This window comes from Ascidiella aspersa, chromosome 9, assembly GCF_963924565.1.
Source record: "Ascidiella aspersa chromosome 9, kaAscAspe10.2, whole genome shotgun sequence".
In the NCBI taxonomy this organism is placed as follows: Eukaryota; Metazoa; Chordata; class Ascidiacea; order Phlebobranchia; family Ascidiidae; genus Ascidiella; species Ascidiella aspersa.
Genome location: NC_139455.1, coordinates 4,921,817 through 4,945,138, shown reverse-complemented (window position 1 = coordinate 4,945,138; position 23,322 = coordinate 4,921,817). Strand labels below are relative to the sequence as shown.

Here is a 23,322-nt window from a genome sequence, read left to right as displayed (position 1 = left end):
GACAAGTAACATTTTGTTGAATTTAAGTTGAAAAAAATCTATACCCATTGAATAAAAAGGTTATTTTCAATATTTTTTTTAAATTAAAACAATATGGACCCATATTTTTGCAATTTTACATTACAACGGTAAACACTTTTCAACCCTCTCGTGACGGATTAAAAAAAACGTGTTAAAATTTTTTGCTTGCTTAAATTTTTTGTTCGGCGCTAAACTGTAATCTGCTTTAGATTTAGAAACAGTAAAAGTAATGCCGTATTGCAACCACAATAAGATATGGAAAGACCGAGACAATTGTCTCATCTGTGCCGTAGACTTTGTCCAGAAGACCGGTAAGCACTCCACGAAAATACTGGTCACTCATTATAGACTAAAAATATATATTTTTTCTCTTAATCACGTAAACAGCCGGACATTATCCAACTCTGTTTCTAACGATTTTGTTACCTTTCACCCTAAAAAAATAGTAGCGGTGAAAACAAGTTATTGTTAAATGATTAAGGGCGCTGGTCTAGAATCCTACCACAACTCACATTAATTGGGTTAGGGTGCGGGTTAGCGTTTTGGGTTAGGGTGGGTCAAGTATTATTATTAAATAATAAATAAAATAATACTTGACACACCCAAACGCTAACTCGCACCCTGACCCAAATATTGTGCGTTGACCAATTCTGAGGGTTAGTTTGATTAGTAATCAACAAGAATGTAACATTTTGCAAGTGATCTGTTTTACAAGCAGAAATTTGTTGAAAAAATTACTAACTTTTAAAAAATATATATTTAAAATACAATAAGTCAAAGTCTTGGTCCGAAAATACTTAAGTCAATCAAGTCACTTTACCCAAAAGACTTAAGTACAGTCAAGTCGTTTAAAAACAGTGAATTCAGCGCACTTAAGTTGTAGCCATAATGAGGCTAATCAAAGAACATTAAATAGCCAAACCACAAGGTCAAGTCTTGCCAATGACTTTTGTTCTATAGCCTACCTAACTTCTATAACGTATTGGAAGTGACACTTTCCTAAAATTCTCCAAAAGTGTTTGTCGGTTTTTTTCACAGAAGCACCCATCAGCACGCGACAGTTTGCGTTGGAAAGACTTTTGGCCCAGTTGGGTTGCGGCTGGCCTATTTTGGTTCGTGCTTTGGAACGCGAGCTCCCTCTAGCGGACGAGATCGTGTCAGCCGTTCTGGGCTTTTATCTGCAAGTCGGCGACCAAACTTTGAAGCAACAGGTTTTAGAAGGTAGATTTAAATACTATTTAATAGCCGTGGTATATTGATTAGGAAATAAGTATCGGCCATGCTCTAGAGCTGCGTTTCTTAAACTGGTGAATGGTTCACCCAAGGGTGAATAATATTTTTACAGGAGTAAACCAACCAAAAAGGGCGAATAAGGGTGAACTGTTAGGAATGGATGATAGCTCTGCAGTAAATCGGCTCCTGAACTGTTGTTTTTTGGTCTTTTTTTGCTTATTGTAATAGTGAAGTTGGTTTGCACTGAGTATATAAGTACAAAAATTTTGTGACTGTGTTTTGTGCTTTTGTAGCTTTATATTTCTGGACTCGAGAAATTGTATATTTGCAATAGTAAAACTTAGCTTTTGTTGATCTTAACAAAAATCGAAGTAACATTTTGTGCTGTTATATATAGACGAGATAGTTTTATCATATCATGAGACAAGGGTGAATGAAATCTGGAGATAGATGCTAGAGGTGAACAAAAACTGAAAAAGTTTAAGAAGCACTGCTCTAGTCTAGAGTTAGGACAGTATGCTGCATTTACCATCACTTTGGGCGCGGTAAAAAATTGCACCACCCTTAAAAAGCCGCCATAAAACACCAACTTTTGCGTTTTCAGGAGTCTTACAGTTTATTCAGCACTTCGGCGGCCGGACTGTTAGCATCGTAGCGTCCAAGTTCCTACAAGTGGACACCGACCATCCGACCACCTCGTCCAGCCTTCACGTATTCACGCTGTTGCTGGATCTGGCAAACCAAGTTCCGGCCCTCATCGACCGACTATCGCTCAACGGTAAATATAGATTAACATTTTTTTCTTGATATGTTAAGTTGACATCGACTAAACTCACTTTTTCGGACCGAAACCGATAACAGATTTTTTTTGTATACATGGATCATAGTCAAAATTTAAGGTGTTTGAAAATCCATCCAAATAACATTTCAAAATAGTTATATATATAGGTTCATCTACCTATATAATTATAACTCTTTTTTTTGCATATTAACTTGGCAATATGTTAAACAAAAAAGTGTTTTGCCGCCCATAATATTAAATTTGTTTGTTTTTCAGGAAAAACTGTATCACATTTTCGTAGTAAAATATTGGCCGAAATATCGGTTAAAATTTACCGATACCGAAATATCGGTAGAAGTAAAATATCGGTCGACATTCTCATCACGGTGTAATATTGTCACTTTTTCTATAATATGTCGACAGCCTTGCGCTATGTCAGATTCGTTAAGAAATGCAATTTTTGTCAAATTATTTAGTTAATGTATTTTTTTACTAAAAGCTAATCTTTGCAATACAACTAGTGTATCGTAAGTAACACCGCAGTATAAACGCAGCGATTTTTTTGCGATTCGTGCGAACTTTTACGTGACTTACCTACAGCCATTCAGCCCAAGGTAAATATAGTAATAAAAAAGGTAGAAGTTTTGAAACGTGCGATTAACACGAGTTCTTTAGAGAACAGCACGCTTCTTAAGTTAACTTAAATTGTGATGTCATCATTAGAAAAATGTAACGCCCCTTCCAAACAAAATTCCTTTATACACCCTTGTTTATCCCTAAACCTTAGACAAGATCATCTTCCAAATTTCGTCATGTCTCACCGTTCCGGATGACCGCCTGCGTTCCGCACTGTTCGAACTTGCGCAGATGTTTGCTGCGCAGCGTGCTGCCAAGGGCGACGGCTCCCTGGAAACGTTCTGCTGCCTCTCACAACCGGTTACGTCATGCCTGATGACGTCGGATTCGGTAGAGGTAAGTTTGAAATGCCAGTACAGTACGGTGGATCTCTTAGATATGGAGTTGAGCGTTTATGAACTGTACCCAGTAAGGAAACGGTTGTTTTTGACTTTCTTTCCACTGATGCTGTAAATGAAGCTTAGTGGTTAAAGCGGCGGTCCTGGTATGACTGAGGTCTTGAGTTCGAGGCTCAGCGTAGGCAAAATTTTCTAGCCTGATCGTGATTGCATAAAAAAATCCTTGAAAAGCCGACATATTTCGGTTAGCTCCCCAAAAGCTTCTGATGAGTGCCAACGGTTGATTTAAGTTTTAGGACCTAATGGAAAGGTCTTGTTTTACACACATTTCACCCAAACAGGATCTTAAACGACTTAAACCAAACCTCAAAAAAAGAACATTACGACATGAAACTTGTGAAAAAGGACCTACAAAATATATATAAGCATACCATCGACTTATTAAACCATATGGTAATGTCTTCAAAACAGCACCGCATGAAAACTGAACAGCGCATGATATTGCTTTCGTTTATAACGGCTGTCTGTACAGGTTCTTCTATCAGCTTGTCGTTTCTTGCACGAGTGCGCTCAGTATCAAGATTTCTGCGACTGGATGTTGAGCTCCCTCGGGCCACTCAGTGACGACAGCTCCCCAAACTTGAAAAGAGTTGTCGGTGAGGAATAGTTATGTTCCGGAATGAAACTGCCATAATTTTCTTATCGAAACGCATGGAAATTTTCAGAGATGACGTCACAAAATTATGTCATTGATTACGAGACGTCTAAAACAAGTGAACTGAAACCATCATTCAATTTCGTGCACAAACATTTAACTGAAATCTTAGTTTAAAAACATTTGAAGAAGAAACACCCTAGTATTGGACGAGTACCCATATTATGACTTGGAATCGGGTATCGGTGCCGATCCGATATTATCGGACATCCCTATTGTCAAGTAATACTTGTTTTGTATAATACACCGAAAAGCCATCGCAGACTTGCCGAATCTGTCGATCTATGATGCAAGCAGAGCAAGCCAGAAAAACAACTGGCCTGCAGTGAGGTTCGAACTCACGACCTCCGGTCAAGCCGGGACCGTCGCTCTACCAACTGAGCTATGCAGGCTCAGAGAGGAGCGAGGCTTGCTCTGCTTGCATCATAGATCGACAGATTCGGCGAGTCTGCGATAGCTTTTCGGTGTACTATTGATACGGAAGCCGTAATCGTTGGTCATAAAGCAACTTCCGAGGGGCTAGATCACAGACGTTATTAAACACATTGTTTGTGTGTGTCTTTCATTGTTTTATATATAAAGATGTCTCGAATTTTCGCTTTTTTAGCGCGGCGCGAGCTGAAAAAAGTTCGATTAACCCTGGTCTATCATCTTGCGTTTTTTAATAACAGGACAAGGTGCTTATACAGTAAATGACAAGGACATTGTTGACAGCCTAAAGTTTTAAACTTCTACTTTTACGCCTTACTAGATTTATGCTAAAATAACATACCTATATCCCACGCAAGAATATTTATATGGGCCGAAAATATATTTTCGGAACACATCTTGTTCATGGTGGAATATTTTTATGGTTTATTTCAGACCGTTTTTGTCCAGAGTTTTAAATCGTAGAGATAGGATGCTGATATGTAGATGTCGTTTAGCGGGTTTATGGATCTGTTCAGTTCACCTGGGGGCCTTTACCTGGAGGTAGAAAGTGCAAGTAAAATGTGACGTCATCGTAAAGTCGAATTTTGCTCTGTTCTATCAAGTTTTTTATTGTTACGGAAAACGTATAGAATTTTTTTCCAAGACGACCTGTTCTCCACCATCAAACGACTTTTCCTGAAGCAATCGTCGCCTCTGAGCTTGGCAGCGGTCCAACTCCTTCTGACCCTGGTGTCCCTCCAAAACATGGGGAAGCCCCTTCTCGACTCTGATCTCCTGGGATTCGTGTTCGATGCTCTGAAGGCGAGCACAAGCGAAAAGATGATACAGTAGGCGAATTTGACCTTTTATTTCTTTGCTGTTTAGTTTAACTCTGCAGTTGGAATTTTTTTGACGAAAAATAAGGAACGTTTTAAGTTATCGAGAAGTCTTTCCAAAGTCCGCCAAATATATTACAATTTTACATCTTAGTTGCAAAATGCCAGATGTTAAAAGCTAGTCCATCAAATTTAGAACTTCGCCAGTCCGTAATTTGCTGCGTTGTGACGCAACATAAAGTTATGGTCTACTTTTGACTGCAGTTGGAATTTTTTTGACGAAAAATAAGGAACGTTTTAAGTTATCAAGCTTTTGAAAGTATTGAATCAGGGATTTCCGATATCGCCCATTTTATTTATTTGTCCGATACTGATAGTTTTATTCCGATACCCACACCCGATATTTTAGGCAAAATATCGCGATCTGATCCGATACCAAATGACGTCATTACTATGCTCAAACAAGAAAAAAGTTAAAATTGAAACGTCCAGTGGTATTTTTTTTCGGGTAGTTACACAAACTGTTTCCTCAACGTTAAAAGTTCAGCGACCTCCAGTTGTTTACAGTTTGACAGTATTACATTTTAATATAAAAATAACAGCGTTGGGTCGCAAATTATTGCTGAAATTTCTATATTAATTTGGTATAGAATCGGCACCGATACCACTTTAGTATCGAACGAGTACCGATGCTACCGCTTGACATCGGTATCGACTTTTTCGATATTATCTGAAACTCTAGTATTGATGACTGCTAAAATACTTCTCCTTAAAAAGGCTTGTACTGAAAAGTGACCTCTTAAAAAATTATCTTGCTATCTTAGGTTGTCACAAATAGTGTTGATGCAGCTGCAATAGCATACACAGGCACCTTCGCGAATTGATTCAATTTGCATGCATGTACGATTCCAAAGGTTGAAATTAAAGTTTTTATCATTTTCTGCGATGTGAATATCATTTGTTTCGCCTGGGCGTTAAAATGGACCAAGTATATGTGAGCATTAGTTTTTAATTTTTTTAATCGATTCTTTCCAGAGTTACCTACGAATGCATACTGGATCTTTCAAAGGAGGAGTTGTTTTATTCAAGCTATCACGCCGTTTGCGGTAAGCTGCGAAAAATGCGTCTGTTTAAATATGAGCCTGCGGTTTACGTTTACCAATGACGAGGTTGCATTGAACATTTAACTAATGGCTGTTTGCGTGTTTTATTCCGACGTAGCGTGTTTAAATTTAAATGAAGTAGTTTCTTTGCTGAAAAGTTGCCCGTTGTTTTTCCAATTATTTCAACTAATGCTAGTTAACCTTTTAGTGATTCTTGGCTACATACCAAATCTTTTTAGTAATAATGCTTTAATTTGCCATTCCAAAAACGAAAGATTAGACGCAAAATGTAAAGCTCTTCCTCACTTGGGAAAATAACGCGCGATTTTCTCAATGTTCGCTTTTAGGGTTGACTTCGATTTGCAAAAGCCTGAGTCACCTTCTTTCAGATAACCCAGGAGTGGTAGCATGTGGCGGGTGAGTGATTATGTTGTGGGACTAGTTTCAATACAAAAGGTTTAATGTAATCTAATGAAATCTTACAGAAAAATAATTCGCACCACTGTATATCGGTATTGTGGTTTAATTTACAACGATTTTTGTGACAGCTATAATATGTTACCGAATGCATTTGCCGATATGACATATGACGTCTGTAGCTTCATAACCACACTTACAGCCTATGTGCCTTGAATTAAGTAAAGAAATCTGCACATCTGAAGTGTTTTTCTTCCAAGTATACAGATAAGAAACTCAATTTAGATTTACGGAATTCAAAGAGAAAAAGGGCCTGCATTTCTGATATTAAAATAACTTAAGGAAAAGGATTTAATAATTAGCTCCATCATCAGTGCTAACGAGTTTGACCTAAGACTGGTCTTAAAAGCTAGTTACCACTCAATTAGTGCCACGGAGTGTGACAACTCAAAGGTTAAAAGTTTTCATGGCTTAACCTTTTCAACTTTAACCTTTGTGCTCAGAAATGTTAATTATTTCAGGTACGAAGTTCTTCAAAGCCTGCTGGAAAAGTAAGATATCTTTATAACATAGGGATTCAAAATAACACTTAATATAAATAAAGTGATTCAAATAATATTGACTCGCTAATGTGGAGTAAAGAATGTAAGAGTTTCACTGATAGACTGCAATTTCGTTTCTCACACTGTTGCACAGTAGTTCTCATACTTTTCATGTAAAATACCTCTTTTGCTTTCGTAAAATAATTAAGGAGCCCTTTAGATTTTTAAACAAGGAAAATTTGAAATCTGCAGTACTATAATTGATTTAGGAGAAGATTTAATAAGACGGATAAGCTCTAGGGAGATTTTAATTTATGAGTAAAGGATTTTGTTTAACGGACCCCTTGAAACTTACTGACAGAACCCTAGTTCGAAAACCAAAAACACCAAGTTGTTGATTTTTCTGGGCTTTCTATGTATGTGTAGAAGTTTGTCACAAGCAAATATGTTAAGGGACTCAATTTTTTCCTTTAAATGGTCGAGTTATTCTAATATTATTGTTTATAGTATGTTTTTTGCCAGAACTGTCGAATTTTATGGTGCAACTCTGTAATGTAAAGCTCTTCATTCAAACTAGTTTTGTTGCTATCTAGCACCCCTACCGACGTGCCACTCCTCCAAACGGTGTCGGCTTTCGACCACGCCCACCAGTCTATTTGCGATGGAATAACCTGTGATGACCTTGCCGTTTGCAGTCAGGCGATTGGGACTGCTTGCCTTTTGTTACAGTGGGTACCAACTTTTTAGATGTTTTAATCCATACAGGCCGATAGCTTTCGACATTTTTTGCCCTTTCTTAGATCTTTGATCGCCATTCCCAATACGACTCTTCCCACACGTCCCAAAAGATCGCGGGCGATAGTTTGAAAAACACCAACGCGTTTAATGTTGTTTCATATATGTTGATTTACAGATCAACTTCGTGGCGATGTCACACAAGACAAATGAGCTCCCAGTTCATGTTTGCACTTACTGAAAGCTAACGACGTCATTACTGTGAAAATATAACCGAGATATTGTTAAGGCTGCTTAAATTTGCTTCAACGTTAGGAACCTACCTTCAATTGTTATGTTGTTATTTAAAAAAAAATAACGTAGAATATTATAAAAGTCTGTTGGACCGCAAACCATCGCTGAAAAGCCTTTATCAATATCGGATCGGCACCAATAGCACATTAGTATCGGACGAGAACCGATATCACCAGTTGCACGGGAAGAGTTGTATGGTGATCCGATAATATAGCACATTTCTAATAGAACGTATAGTATCGGCTGTGTTACCCTAAAACAGCATTCGAACGTGAAACAGTTTTTCCAAAATTTGCTTAAAACACCTTTTTTGGTGAGGTAATTCATCTTTTAAACTGTTTTGTTTTTGCCAGGAAGCATAATCTTCCACATCCAGTTCCTTTCCGTGATTTTGTCGGCATTATCTCGAAACTGGAGGAAGCTGTCTTGCCGAGACTAAACGCGATGGTAATTCGATTTTTTTAAACTGTACAAAAGTGTACATTAACGCCAATGATTTTATTCAAAGTCGCACTATTGTAATAGAAAATATTGTACAGCGTTAGTATTTGAAAGCGAATCCTTAAACACGACTTCCGACTTTTTGTAAACATTGTAACTATATAGTTTCGGCCTCTAAGTTTCTTCTTGCTTAAAAACTAAACGCGATTTAAAAAGTCTGACATATTCTAATGATAGTTCTAAAAAAACACTGTTATTTTTTCTGCGGAAACTAAATTAAACATTTTTCGGAACTGAATTAAAAACTTATTAAGGTAGTTTTTTGTCGTTGAGTTTTTCTGCAACACTTAGGACTTGGATGCAAGCCAAGTGGAATTGTCTTCCCAGGGACTGAACGAAGATCTACGATCCGGCTTCGAGAGTATTTATTCAGCAATATTCCAGTTTCTGGCGCAATGCTGCAGGTTGGAATTAACTTTTTGATCGACTTAAGTAAAGTAGATAATGATAAACTTGGTGGTATAAAAAGGTCATTTTTTAATGACTTAAGTCCCAGTCAAGTGATTCATGAAATAACTAAGTTCAAGCCAAGTCTTAAAAAGTGCATTCATAAGTTCTTTGATTTATGTCAAAACAATACTGTGATAAACTCATGATTTGGCTGGAAAATCAACACAAAGGTTTTATTCTAAATCATCCTAAAGGTGTAGTAGCACTTTGCCGATTTCTGATAATTAATGAATCGATACTGAATAATATTAATGCCGATCCGACAGCCAATTAAAACGGGCGTTCGGAAACGTAAAAACGTCCAAATAATGCTGTATTTTAATTCAAAATCACAAAGCGATTTGTAACCTCATTATAACTATTGTGTGCATGGCAATATTAGCAGAATTAGAGTTCGCAGAGTTAGCGTTAGAAGAGCTAGAGGTAAAAGAGAGTTAGATGTAAAGTAAAGGATTGTATAAAGAGTTGGAAAAATAATTTGGAAATAAAAAAGCTGAACCAGAAAGAGAGGTTTAGAAACGTTTTTACTAAGATTTATCACGTTGCTACCAAATTTCCACCCATAAGAGCGTTATGTTGTTTGGCAGATTAGCGGATGATGGAAGCGAGCTAATCGGTGAAGAAAAAAACAGTTTTTTCGAACGAATTGTCGAATCCCTGACCAAGTTTTGGATTCCTTGCGTGCAAGTAAGTAATACAATAAGAAAGGATTATTTAAAATCGGATATTCATAGTATGGTATCAAACAAGCAGATTGAGTATTCCCTCTTTTGCCATGGGCGCAGATTTTCAAAATTTTGCGCTTAAGCCCAAAAACAAATCAAAAGAGAGTAAAAGCTCAGAAAGAGATGCGGGGATGTCCGCTCTCCGCGGAAGACTTGTCAATTTCCAGACTCATTTGCGCACGTCAATATCAAATCCAAGGCAGATCACCTGTATCTACGCCACTGCTGTTTAGTCATCACTTTTGTAAATCGACAACAGCAATAAGAAATGTTTAAAGTACACTCTATATACGTATCGGTAATGTAGCTTGACAATGAATCTCAAAGCGAAAACGGTCGAGTATCGACATCATCTTGATTAAGATGTTTCGATACGAACATTAACTGAAGATGAAACCAAGTTCTTATCGAGATGATGTCGATATACTTGAACTTTTTGGCTTTAACATTCATTATCAAGGAAAATTTTCCATAAAACGGGACGACTACCCACCTAATGAATTTGTTGTTTTAACTGTGAGTTGAACACTCGAGAACGATTAAAGTAGTTTGGGTAAAACTCACCTTTGTAAGTAAATCACCGAAAACGGCTGGTCGAGTATTTTACTTGTAGTAAACTCTATTAGAAAAAGTTCCAGCCAACGCTTGCATATTTAAGATTTAAAATTAGTCGCATCTTCAATGAAAGACAGGCAAAACATATGCCGGAATTCAATAACCCAGCTATACTCGGACGAGTCAAAAAATCAATGTCTGAGCGAAAAATCATTGTTAAACACCAATGCAATCTCGTATGACTAACGGTAGACTTGGTCTAGAATAAAGTGCGATCGTTTACTCCGTTTATTTGTGTGAAACCATTTCCAGTTTTACTGCAGTTATTTATACCGGTCGCTAACGATATCCTTGATTTAGGAAAACAGAGCAGTCCTACTCATTCCGTCTGTGGCCGAATCCTTCTTCACGTGTTTGGTTTGCTCTCTTAACCCAGCTTTTAACTGCGAACCAATCTTCCACTTTCTGAGTGAGTTTTTACTAAACATATCAACATCACTGCAAATATTAAATATTAAGTTGTTTGTACTAATGGTATGCGGCAAGCAATCGTAATACGGCTGTTTCTCGACTCGCTCCCCTCTGAGCCTTTCTAGCTCAGTTCCTATGGATCCCAGTCTGGCCGGAGGTCGTGAGATCGAACCTCACCGCAGACTATTGTTTTTTCAGCCTGCCTTGCTTGCATTTTGGTTGACACATTCGGTTTATCTTACCGGTGTACCATAATTCGTAAGCCGTAATCGTTAATTGAAAAACAACTTCTGATAGGCTGGGTCACATAAGTTGTACACTCATATGTGTCTAATTACTGCAATTACATTTGATTTGCCTTATGATACAAACTCAAATTTCATTTCATGCCATTTTTTGTTCTGCAAAAATTACCAAAAACACTTTTATATAAATGTAATAGGAATGGGGTTTTCTTTTTTATCTTACACGAAAAGCTCTATTTGCAATCGTTTTTTTTATCCGTAACTGGCCGAATGCAACCAATACATTTTTCATAAGTATCCGGATATGCTATGTAGTTAGGTAAGTTCTTTATAACACCAAGATTGGCATTATGAGTTGCATTACAGCTTGCTTACACACTTTAGCCTTTACAACACAAGTATGAAGTCTGCTTCTGTATTTGTTTCAGTTTTGCACGAGTCGATAGAGCTGGGTCTCAGGGTGCTTACAAAGCCGCCATTAGTCGAAAGGTAAACCACTGTTTTACATATGTTTGGATAACACCCGACCAGTACTCTTTTTTCTCTCATAGCGTCGTCGAGTTTCTTTGCGTGATGTGCTGCAAATTTCTGCACGACATCGACTGCTTCGAACCGAAAATTCGAGGACTTCTTCAAAAAGGATTCGTCAAATTTAAAGGTTTTCTGGCACTTGGCCTGTAGTTTTTCGTGTTATTGGTAAAGTTACATTTCCGCTATAGCAGTGCTTCTCAACCTATAGGTCGCGACCCAAAATTGGGTCGCTGTTTGATTTGGTTGGGTCGCTGACCGCAGTAGTCACATGTTTATACTAATTGAGATTGCTTCTGATCAAAATTTATCAATTAGAAAAATTAAGGAAGCAATACAAATAACGTATACTGTATAGTTATTAAAATTCGAAATTCTTTATGCTAATGCCTCTGTTATGTTCGCTTACATGAAGCTAGTTATTATTTTGCTTACAAGAAAAAACAAATGGGCCGCTAAAGCTTAGTCGTCATACTTACGCTTAATATTTGAGTCGCCGCGAAAAAAGGTTGAGAAGCACTGCGCTATAGAAACGGTTAGTAGCGTGTCAATACTTTGTTTTATTTTCAGCTTAAACGATAAACGTCAAATAGTGTAGTTGGCGTAATTTGCGAACCACATTGCATCCAACGCGTGTACCTAATCCTAAACTTACATTTTAGCTTGAACTACATTGGTCTCTATATTTTTTGGGTGCAGTAACAAAGCAGATTTAAATGCCAAAAGATCGCCCTCGGTAAGCCAACTAGTATCCCTATTGCATCCATTTACATTGTGTCGCAATTTTTGTCGGCCAAAACGTAGTCAGTCTTATGCTGTAATGTCAAGTAAGTTTATCTCGTATATAGCCTACTTGTAATGTAAACGGCAAATATATGATTTAATGATTACGTTTTTCGGCACTTTTTGACAATTTTATGCTGAGATAAAATCTTTATTTTTGTGGTATACAGTTGTAATCCATTTTTAACAGAAATCTATATCCTTCTGGTTCATGAACAAATTTAAATTTAGTGCTTCGTTGTGTAATACAACTAGAACGAAGTACAAAATACAAAGTTGAGATTATTCATGAAACTATAAAGCTGGGCTCCTGGTTTACCCTGAAAGACCCGCACTATCTCTACCTCATATGTCCTTCTGCTTCTCTTGATTTTTGTCTTCCGAGGTTTGCCGTTTATGCTAAAATACAACTCTTTGTTTTTGTGTCGCAGGGCTACCTTCCGAACTGTTGTTTCTCCTGCGGGAATTCCCCGTTCGCGACGGAAGTGACGAGGGAAACTTGGGGGTGTTTGTCGCCGTCATTTCCACCTTGTCCATGTCCGCCTGGTTTGACCAAAGGTAGTGTAGCGTATCCTTTTATTATGTGTGTTACGCGACATGCTACACGCGACACGTCTTTTCTATCGTGCTGTTTTAAAATACAAGCAGACGTGTACACTTCTCTGGCTCCTACAAATGGTGACCCCGACGCGGCCTATGCTAAAGACTCTATTTACTCGATGTTTGGTTACAACACAACAAACCAAGCATTGTTTCGTACTCCACAAAAAGCTGGGCTGTGTGCCAATAGAGATCGATTTTTCAACAGCGGAACAGTGTTTTTCTCCATTTGTGGGAGCCAGAAGTGTACACGTCCGCTTGTATTTTAGAATGACCGAGCGAGTGACCGCTCGGAAACAGCACGATAGAAAGACGTGTCGCGTGTAGCATGTCGCGTAACACATATAATAAAAGGATACGCTACAGTAGTTTTTATATTTTGTTTAAAAAAATGCTAATCACTGTTTTAAAATAACATACCATGATACAAGTCTACAGTTATGCAAAATGAATTGAATTCACTAAAGTATTTTAAATAAATGATCTGAGTCTTTTAAATTTTGGGCTTTTAGGCACATGTCTTGGCTGGAATTATGTGTTTCAATTTAATACATTTTTCGTAAAAATGAGGGTTTTAACCTATATATACTGGTAAAACAGTTTGACTTCTTTGTGTTTTGTTATTAGTCATTGCCGTGTGATAAGACGTTCAAAGTGAAACGAGGTTATGAAATATCAACAGTTTAATTCTAATGATTTGGATTTAAATTTGACTTAGCGTATTAACGACCTAGAATAAGACTTGACCTGGTCTTTGTTAAAAGTAACTTGACGACTTAAAGTCATTTTTAAATCACTTCTTTTTAACTCTGTACTTGATTAATTATTACTGCACTGTTTCTAATTTAACGTTTTTTGCCTCAGCCTTGTTTCCATGAACGATTTGGGGGAATTTTTGTTTCGGTGGGTCACCAAGCCCCCGGACATGACGTCACTACCCCCTTGTGCCGTCACAATGCTCCTCTTTTTAACGTGCGTAAGTACATTGCGGTGTGCCTCTGTGTCAGGATAAATCGTACTGGTGCGTTTAAATTGATTAACAAGAAAATTAAAACTGTTTTTATGCAGGCCTGTCAGCAGGAACGAAGCAATCCAGGTAATGATTCGCCATACGTTTGTCTTATAATGCCTTATTATGTGGAGAAATATAATTCTCTTTTTAATGCCTAAAACTTTAATGACTGACTTTGATTAAGACAGGAAAGTCTAAAGAATATTTACGCTTGCTCCGAGTGTTTTGTTTAATAACGAAACTTGTTTGATTTTATATAGGCTGTATTCTAGCTCCAATTAAACTCGTACAAAGACTATCAATTTTAAAGTATAACTCTTCCCTTTTAGAAATCCCGGCTTTTTTGATTGGCGCGTTGCGGTCACGTGACATGACGTACCCGCATCATCCTGCGGTGATTGGCTGCCTGATTCTCACCGACGATTCGATTGTCCCGAATGACGAAAAACGAGAAATGGTAAGAGGTCCTTTGAGATTTTTGCAGTCGTTTAAACTTAAGGTATTGTAAACAAGTCATTTTCAAATGACTTAAGTCACAGTCAAGTCATTTGAAAAATAACTTAAGTCCAAGTCAAGTCTTGTGCAAAAATCACAAGTCAAGTCAAGTCCAAGTCATCGGTTGCCCAAGTCAAGCCCAGTCAAGTCATTATGAGAGCAAGTCAATTTCAAGTCGTGTCATTAAACTCAAAAATTGGTGAACCTGTCCGATTATGAGCAGCAATTCAACTAAAAAATAACACAAACGCAATATACAGCAATAAAAATGTTTTATGTGCAAAACTTGAGATAAATTTTAATGAGAAATACTTAATTTAATCCCAAGTTATTTGACAAAATGACTTAAGTCCAAGTCAAGTCAAGTCATTTTGGTCAAAGGACTTAAGTCAAGTCAAGTCATTTAAAAACAGTGATTTAAGTGCCCTTAAGTCAAGTCAATGATTCAAGTCATTGCAACACTGGTAAATACCCATAGGCATACTTATTTTGTGCTACAGATAAGACGATGGTTGAGTGACGTCGACGATTCCGGAGTGACGTTTCACTCTAACCCGGCCGTTCGCCACTTGATGGGGCTAATGCTTCTGCATCCCACTGTATCTGCCTTGGTCATAGTAAGTCAACATGAGCAGTTGTTTAATTGTTTGTGCAATATTTTTAACCTTTATTTAACCTCGCTGGTGTTTTGGCACGGAAATTTAAAACCGCACTTGAAGTCTCTTTATGAGTCTAACAGTGCGCCACGCGACAAATTACGCATCTAGCGTGGTACCTGTATTGCCAGGAAAAAGTGAGATTGGGGATGTAGTCGTGATGCAATCACGTATTTTGCCCGGATAAAGTAAAGGATAATACAAAATATCCAATTCAAACCTGTAAACATTTTAATTGAGGCAATTCGTTCTTTGGCTGAGCTATTAAGTTTAGTCTAATCTGGAGATCTATCGACCCGTTAAAGGTAAATTCCTGCATTATTATTCAGCGTGTACGTTTTTTTCAAAAACACAGTACAATATTTTACGTGGCTAGCGGCATCGTAACATTTTTTAAACATTCATGCTTCAATCCTACTTTTTTTAATTTTATGTAAATATTTCAGTGCACAATTTGGTTTTCAGTTGGCGAATTTAAACAAGTAAATTTTCAAGGACTCAATTGGTGAAAAAAAACGCGAAAAAAAGAAAAACAATTGACGTAGGAAGAATATCAAAGCCCATACATAATTAATATATATCTCTTTTGATTCATTTGATGTTGAAAATGAATGAAGAGATATTCGAAACGTTCATAATGCTATAGCTACTTTTATATAATATACCGAAAGCCATTGCAGACTCTTCCACGAATCTGTCGATCAATGATCATACTTTTATATAAACGCTTAATTACCACTGTTCTCCAGGAATGCCTTGCTTTGTCCGTAAGCGAGGCTGAAGCAAAGAAGATCATTCTGCTCGTAACCGGAGCGATTGCTGAGTCACTGGTCGTCGAAAACGCTGAGTCAAGCCAGCCGGAGTTTGTGAGCGGGCTTTGTGCGGTCCTGCCCGCATTTGGACTGAAGTACATGACGATGGATAGCTTTAAGTCGGGTGATTTGTTTAGATATAATGCATATATTTTTGCATTGTAGTGCGATAGTGGGTTGAGTTTATGTGATGGGACTTTCCTAACGTTACTTTCGACCTCGGGTAAATAAACTTGTAGGGAAGTTATTAAATGTCTGGCGTCACGATGTTTCTTTGTTTTATTTTTATAAAAAATAGCTTTATTTTACGCCTTGTGACTGCAGTAAGCGCCATATAATTAATCTATATTAAAATGATGGACGTTATAGTCAAAATAAAACTATGGCAAAAAAGGTAATTTGTTCTGAAACTTTGAATTCCTTATGTGAGTAACCGTCCAAAAACACGTTCCATTTGTATTTAACGCAAATTGGGTTTATTCAACAAACTGCCAGCAGAATTATTGTTTTAAACGATAGATTCAAAATTTAGCTGCGCCCTCAAATGATACATCATTCACCATCTGGAACCTATAAATCCAATGTATATTTGTCAGAATTTAAGTGAGTTTTGAAATCACACCCGTGGGTCTACATAAGCAGCAAGTATGTGAGCTGTATCGAACTGAACTTAATGACGCCTGTTTTTTGCACAGCCCCGCTCCACGTGAGTGCTTCGTTTTTCGACCTTCTCAACTTGTGCGTGGAAACTGGAGGATTCAGCGAAAGTCAATCGCACAGCTTACTCCGGCAAGGTACAACCATATACATACTATAAAAATAGCCCAGTGTTTGTCAAGGTTTGTTTTTTGCGGCGACCCAATACCAAGCAAAAACATAATAGCGAATCATTGGCGACCTAATTCCCTTCACTGAACTTTTTGCAAGCTTTGAGTGAACAAATCAAGTTGCAAAGAATAGCATATATAATTAGAATTGAGCCATATCTTCGTTACCCTTCCGCAATTTTTCCCAATTTTGGAAAAAATCTTGCTCAGAATCGAACTAAATGAATTAAACCACGTGAACTACTGCAGTCGGCGACCCAACCAAATATAAAGGTCGACCAAATAGCCCAATCAAAATATATAAAAAACCCAGGGATTGTGAAACACTGTTTTAGCAAATGCATAAATATCCAATCTTAAACAAAGTAAGTCAAATAAACAGAGGAATATACCGGCTTAATAAGTACTGCTTACAGTACTATCTAATTTGATTATACGTGTCTTGTTTTCACTCTACAGCTTTATCGGTCACCGCTGATGGCTTTGTTGACGACGACATTAGTGACGTCATCGTTGCGTCACTACTGCACTTCATGGAGTTGCTGGTTACGGCTCGGACCAACCCCGAAAACCCTTCAGGTACAAATGCAATTCGGGCATAGTTTTTCACAGGGTTGCCATAAAGTTTTGGAATCTTAAAAAGTCTTTAAATTTATTTAAGTATCGAAGCGTCTTTGAAAACCCTATGATTTTAAATATAGTCTTTGAATTTTAGTTTATGTCCAGCTCAAGTGTATTTAGGAAGTTCCGGCAAAAATCAATTGAAAAATTACTTATGATTGTGTTGACCATGGCATTTATACTGTTTTGGTTTCAAACCATAGCAAAAAAACATCGACGCGCCAATTTTAGGTCTTTGAAAAGTTTTAATGTGTAAATTTTCTTTTGAAAAGTCTTTCACATTTTTTTTTCATAAAATTGTGTGGCAACCCAGTATCACTTACCGTTTTTCCGTAAGTTGGTACCGCGATAGAAACATTCAGAGTGTGCGAGAAACAGTAAATTAATGTTTAATGTAGCTCTGTTGATATAATTTGTGAAAATTCCTGCAAAATATGTGAGCATTTTTTGAAAAAAAAATTATCTTGTTGGCAGTGACGTGCGTTGAGGTTCCTAGATGGTGAGGCACAGTTTTTTTCAAGTCGCGTGTTTTTTAACAACCACAACACAAACACGGTATATTACTAATTAAAAATAAAAAAAATTTGAACTTTTTTTGTTTAGGTTTTGCCATTGTATGAACTGCGTATGGAACACAAATAAATATGCTAGCAAACCGTTTCGAGAAGCAACTGACTTAGTTTTAGCGCAATACTCCATTCAGAGAGCAAAAATAAAATGACAAAAAAGTAGTAAAACTACATTAATATAACAAACGTAATAATGACTACATCGTTTATGACGTAAAGGTACATGACAATTGAAGGTGTGATACAATACTGAATAGTTGTTATTTCCCTATGTCTTTTCTGCCATAAATGCCTAAAATCGCAACGGCACAGACGACTTGAAGATATTTTTAGGCCCCTCACTGTGCCGGCCTTAATGTTGAGGATACAGTTTTGTTTTGCGCTCGACAGTTTGTTGATTGTGCTTATGCGTGGCAAATAGAACTTGCTTCTGTGGGGTGACGAACCCTTTAAAGGTTAAATCAGGCAATAAATTAACCGCACAACCACTTTGTTTTCAGATTTGTGCATCGTACTTTCGCACACGCGTTTTCTTCCGGCTTTAAAAACGTCATTAAGCGCCCATCTCTCTTCTCCGAGCAAGGAGAGCTCCTACCTTCTCAGCTTCGAACTTAAGTTTCTAGCCGCTCTGGTTTCACTTCAACCGATCGTCAAAGCCAAGGTAAGAAAATTACGGTAAATTTTGAATAAAGTCTTTATGGCTTCGGCCCCTCGGTTTAACCAGGAAGGCAATTAATTTTGGAATGACTAGAGATGTAGTGCTATGATATTGAAATTTGGAAGCACATGTTTTGAATAACCATCGAGCACAGTTTTTAAATTTGAAAAAATACCGGCAATTATTTTGTCGCTTTGCTGTAAGTTCATTGCCCTGACGAAGATTTACCTGAATAAGTCATCGAAACGTTGGCATTTAATAAAAAAAATAATGATCCGACGAACAATTTTATAATTGACACAATGCCTGGCAGCAACAATTGATATTCATTAATATAGCCAAGTCGCAAACGTATCCAAGTTCAACTACATATCGTGTACCAATATTCCGTATACGTTTCCTATAATATTTTTAACTTTCTGACTTGAACTGGAAGTTTAAGTTGTGTGGCTTATTCAAAAGCCGTATCTAAACTGTGCGTTTTGAAGATGAGGAAGCATTTATAAAATTGTGTGAACCATGTTGCACTTGGCTTTGTTATATAGGTTACTTTTTCCCTTCACATCAAAGTCGACCAACTCCTTCAGTTTTGCTACGGAGACCCAAGAATCGAATGTGAGCATGTTATTATATTACAAGCATGTGGCCTTTAAATGCAATCCAATGCTCCATTAAAACTTACAGCTCTGTTAGAGCCCCTTTAACTTTGAATCAGTGGTTATTGCATTTTTCGCCTAATGTTGCCCCTTTGCTCCCTTTTAAAGTTAAATCAAATAAAATTATCAAAAACAAAACTACAATATTTACTCTGACATTCAAATCGCACAATCATCGAACCACTTCTTTAAATGCTATTCCTTTTTGGGTTTTAAAATATGTTCTATGGTTTGCGAACTTAGTATTTCCAATTTTTTTTTTTTTTTTGGGGGGGGGGGTATCCAAGTTTTAATTTGGACAACAACCAAACTTTTTAAGCTTATGAACCTGTATTTTTTACGACTGACCTTAAGCCCAATAATTTAGCAAAACTACGCTTCTTACAGTTCGTTAAATATAGCTTAGTTTCTGATCCGATACTACATTAATATGGAAAGTTCGTCTTTATTTTGCTAACCAACACAATGATTCTATACCTTGAAAGGGAAGCTATAAAATACTTAAAATAGTAGGTTAACCGCCGAATGTAACTGAACTTCTAAACGCTAAAGCAGATTTTGGTTTAAAAACCTACAAAAAAATACCTTTAGTCGTTTCATTTTTATCTTGATTGCGTGTTTGAACATAGTAATGACGTCATTTCGGTATCGAGATAAAATTCAATTATCGGACATTTCTAACTTGTAAAGCAAACTACAAAAAAATATTTAAGGTGATATATTGTATTGAAACGCAACAAGTTATATTTCAAAACTGTCGCCTTACATTAAAATAAATCGTCAAAGTTTATCACATCGGCGGGTCCCATGCAACCTTGAAAAGTCACTGTCCTAAAATGCGTCAATTCGTCAGACATAAAAACCGAAAAACCCAACCCTTTTGCCGAGTCATTAACCTGTTCCAGGTGCGACACTTAAGCTTTGGAGCTCTTTGTTCGATCGCGCATTCAAGTCTCCCCTTCTGGTCGTCGAAGCCCCGGCTCCTGAGCTCCCCCGCGTGGAACTGCTCGACGACTATGACGTCACACTGGCGCCGCTGAACCATGAGAAGCTGATGACGGTGTTTCTGTCTGCCGCCAACTCCGCAATTAAGGTATGACGAGCGCGCTAAGCAATCTTTTCAATTTTATTTTACAAGTTCAAATATTTTCTTTTTTACGTTCAAAGCACTGATTTATTTATAGTTTAAAGAAGTGGTTCCCAAACTGTTGACTTGTTGCGGCATCCTACAGAAAATATAAATAGTTCGCGTCACCCTGACTGGTATTTTCGCTAAGCGGTTGAATATGATGTCACAAAAAAATTACAACACACATCGACTCTGCACGGGTTGAAAAAAACTTTTAGGAAGATCAACAATAGAGCAAAAATTGAAATCCGAAAGATTTTCAAACATCTCTCGGCACCTTTGATCGTAAAAAATAGCAACCCGGTTGGAAACCACTGGTGAAAAGTTACGTCAGATGTTCGCATTCCTTAGAATTCGTAACTCAATAAAAATAACTTCAACATTTTTGGTACTGTACTTGTTTATAAACACAAAAACTTTGTAAAGCCGTGTTAAAATTCCATTTTTTTTACATTTTAGGAACTATATTCAACTGGCGTTACTTCGATCGTATTACACATTACGATATAAGACGAATGAGTTCATAACACTTGCTTAACTTATGAGGTCTTTAGCTAAACCGAAATATGTAGCAGTTCCAGTGTTTTTTTTAAGGTGACCGAAACGGTTCCCCAAATTTCTCCAGCGGTTTCCCAAATTTTGGACTTGCAACTTTTTGGTATTTAAATGAAACACTTGCGGTCTCTTAAAACTACTTAGCGGTCACCCAAACAAAACCTTAAAAAAAAACTGGTTGTAGCACACCCGTACCGACGAACTCAAATTGTTTCCAGTAAAACAAAAAAAACAAGCACGCACGAACAGTGTTCCGTCTAAGGTGCGCAACTGCGCAATTGCGCAGCCACACCACACAAATTGCGCAGTAAAATTTGCTTTTGCGCACTTCATCATTCTCAAATTAAAACTAAAATATCTTCACTTTTTTGCCACATCAGTTTGAGCATTTCACATTTATCATTTTTTCGTTGATGTTAGTAGCTAAAAGCAAGTAAACAAATCAAACCACATTGACGATCGTGACGTAATAAACTACTTTGGATAATCAGTTTTCATCAGCCATGCTGTGTATGTTTTTTTATCTTACGTAGAATTAAATGTCTACTCGGGAAAATCAAGCTTAAAGAAAAAAATAAGTAAAGAAATGAGAACAGTGCCGAACACAGCAGTGGAGTGTTTGACAATAATTCGGGAACCAATTTTTTAGGAGTAAATTGCTAACACAATTGCAGTTTTTACACCATTTCTGTGCAGATATAGTTGTGGGGTCAATAATAGCCCTCACAAATTGACAAAATCATGCAAATGAGCGAATACTTCGTGATTCTTGATTATGCGCTAAAAGCACCAAGCATCCTTTTTTAACAAAATATAAATTTTGTAAATTTAACCAAAATACTCGAATATTTTTTTGCGCGACCGCTTTGTTGCCATATCCTTGAACATATTTAACTCGATTGCAGTTACACATACAAGTTTATTGAAAATATATGTTTCATGACGTCACGCTTTGTGACGTCATCTTATTTTCACGCCTCGCCCCAATAAATTTTCACGCCTCGCCCCAATACAAAAAAACATTGATGTGCCGCTGGCCCCTGCCAACGCAGCCTTAAAATGTTCTTGCACACTTCAAAACATACTTGCGCAGTAGAAAATTTTCTTAGAGGGAACACTGCGCATGAAGTTTCGCATCCGTAATACCAAACTCTTCCAATTTGCAGGATTTTACAGGGATAAGACTCAACGCTCTTCGCTGCCTGCTCGCCATGCTCGACTACCTGCGTCACGTGATCAAGGACCCGGACTTGGTCGGCGACGTGGGTGCTTCCCCGTGGCTGAGAGTCGCAGTGCAAGCCAACGCGGTGGCCGACAGCGACCCCATGCGGAAGGTGTGCGCAGGGTTGAAGGAGATTCGCGACGAGATTATTAGCGCCGCTGGTGACCCTTTGGCCGAGTTTTGCAGTGCGGAAGACCAGGCTGAAGCCGACGCATTGAAGATAAACGCCGAACTGCAAAACTTAGGGTTAGGGGTTGAAATCCCACCAAAGTAGTCCAACCGTTTTCGAGTGTAGCGATCACGGGTTATATCCACCCTGGAAGGTTGGATTTTCGTACTTTTTTTCCACAAAAAGAGAAACATAAAAATGTGGTTTCGAACTCATCCCATTAGGATGTTGTAGAGAAAATACTGATTAACTGAGTTTCTTTTTTCTATGGGTACGACAGAAACGTCAATTTACTCAACGTTTCGCTAATTTACTCCCAGTGCTTTCGCACGATGTTTCGCCATCATGATAACCATTACACCGACTATCTATGAAAGCGAAATCATGGATACATGTACCACAACCTATAACTACAATTAGACTCACTGATTCTACTGTACAAAAAGACCTGTACTGGGCAGAAGTCTGGAGATTAACACTAATATCGGCTCGGAGCCGATAACTGATGCCAAGTTGTGGTATTGGTACTCGTCCGATACTAGGGTGGTTTCGGTGCCGATCCGAAACTAAATTATTATAGGCATTTAAGGCAGGATTTGTGACCAAAATTAAATCTTGAACGGTAAATTTATCTAAAAATACTATAGGTTAAAAATATTTTTGTCAAAAATATCGGATATCGGTTGCAAAAATAAAATGACAGTATCGGACATCCGGCAACATGTATAATGTATGATTTCTTGAAATTCTGTTTTTATTCTATGAAGTCTGTGTAGATATGAAGTCTAGCAACGTTACCTAAATTCTAGGATATTTTAGAAAGTTCAACGCATTTCAAATACAAATATCGGCTTGCTTGTATGCATGGAAATCCACCCGAAGCAGCATCATCCATTCGTGTATTTAACAGGCAAATGGAGGCGGGATTAGATTTTGATACAGTGAACAATCAGGTTCAGAGGAATAAATACAGGGCACCAGCTGAAAAAAAAACTAAAATTTTCCGGCCCAGAAAATAAAT

At 37.5% G+C, this 23,322-nt stretch overlaps 1 protein-coding gene across 1 annotated transcript; it reads left to right on the top strand.

Annotated features, from left to right (window-relative positions):
- The first annotated feature begins 250 nt into the window (after positions 1-250).
- On the top strand, positions 251-22,406 carry LOC146132002 (meiosis inhibitor protein 1-like). Its single transcript, XM_083397176.1, has 28 exons — positions 251-332; positions 1,060-1,242; positions 1,859-2,032; positions 2,823-3,007; positions 3,542-3,665; positions 4,800-4,983; positions 6,007-6,077; positions 6,422-6,491; positions 7,013-7,042; positions 7,627-7,761; positions 8,416-8,509; positions 8,855-8,967; positions 9,601-9,700; positions 10,654-10,762; positions 11,438-11,498; positions 11,561-11,667; positions 12,752-12,878; positions 13,785-13,896; positions 13,989-14,016; positions 14,262-14,389; positions 14,928-15,044; positions 15,833-16,019; positions 16,591-16,689; positions 17,182-17,301; positions 18,413-18,573; positions 19,116-19,185; positions 20,132-20,319; positions 22,077-22,406. Exons 1-28 carry the CDS (start codon positions 251-253, stop codon positions 22,404-22,406), a joined length of 3,489 nt encoding a protein of 1,162 aa, XP_083253302.1.
- Positions 22,407-23,322: the final 916 nt, after the last annotated feature.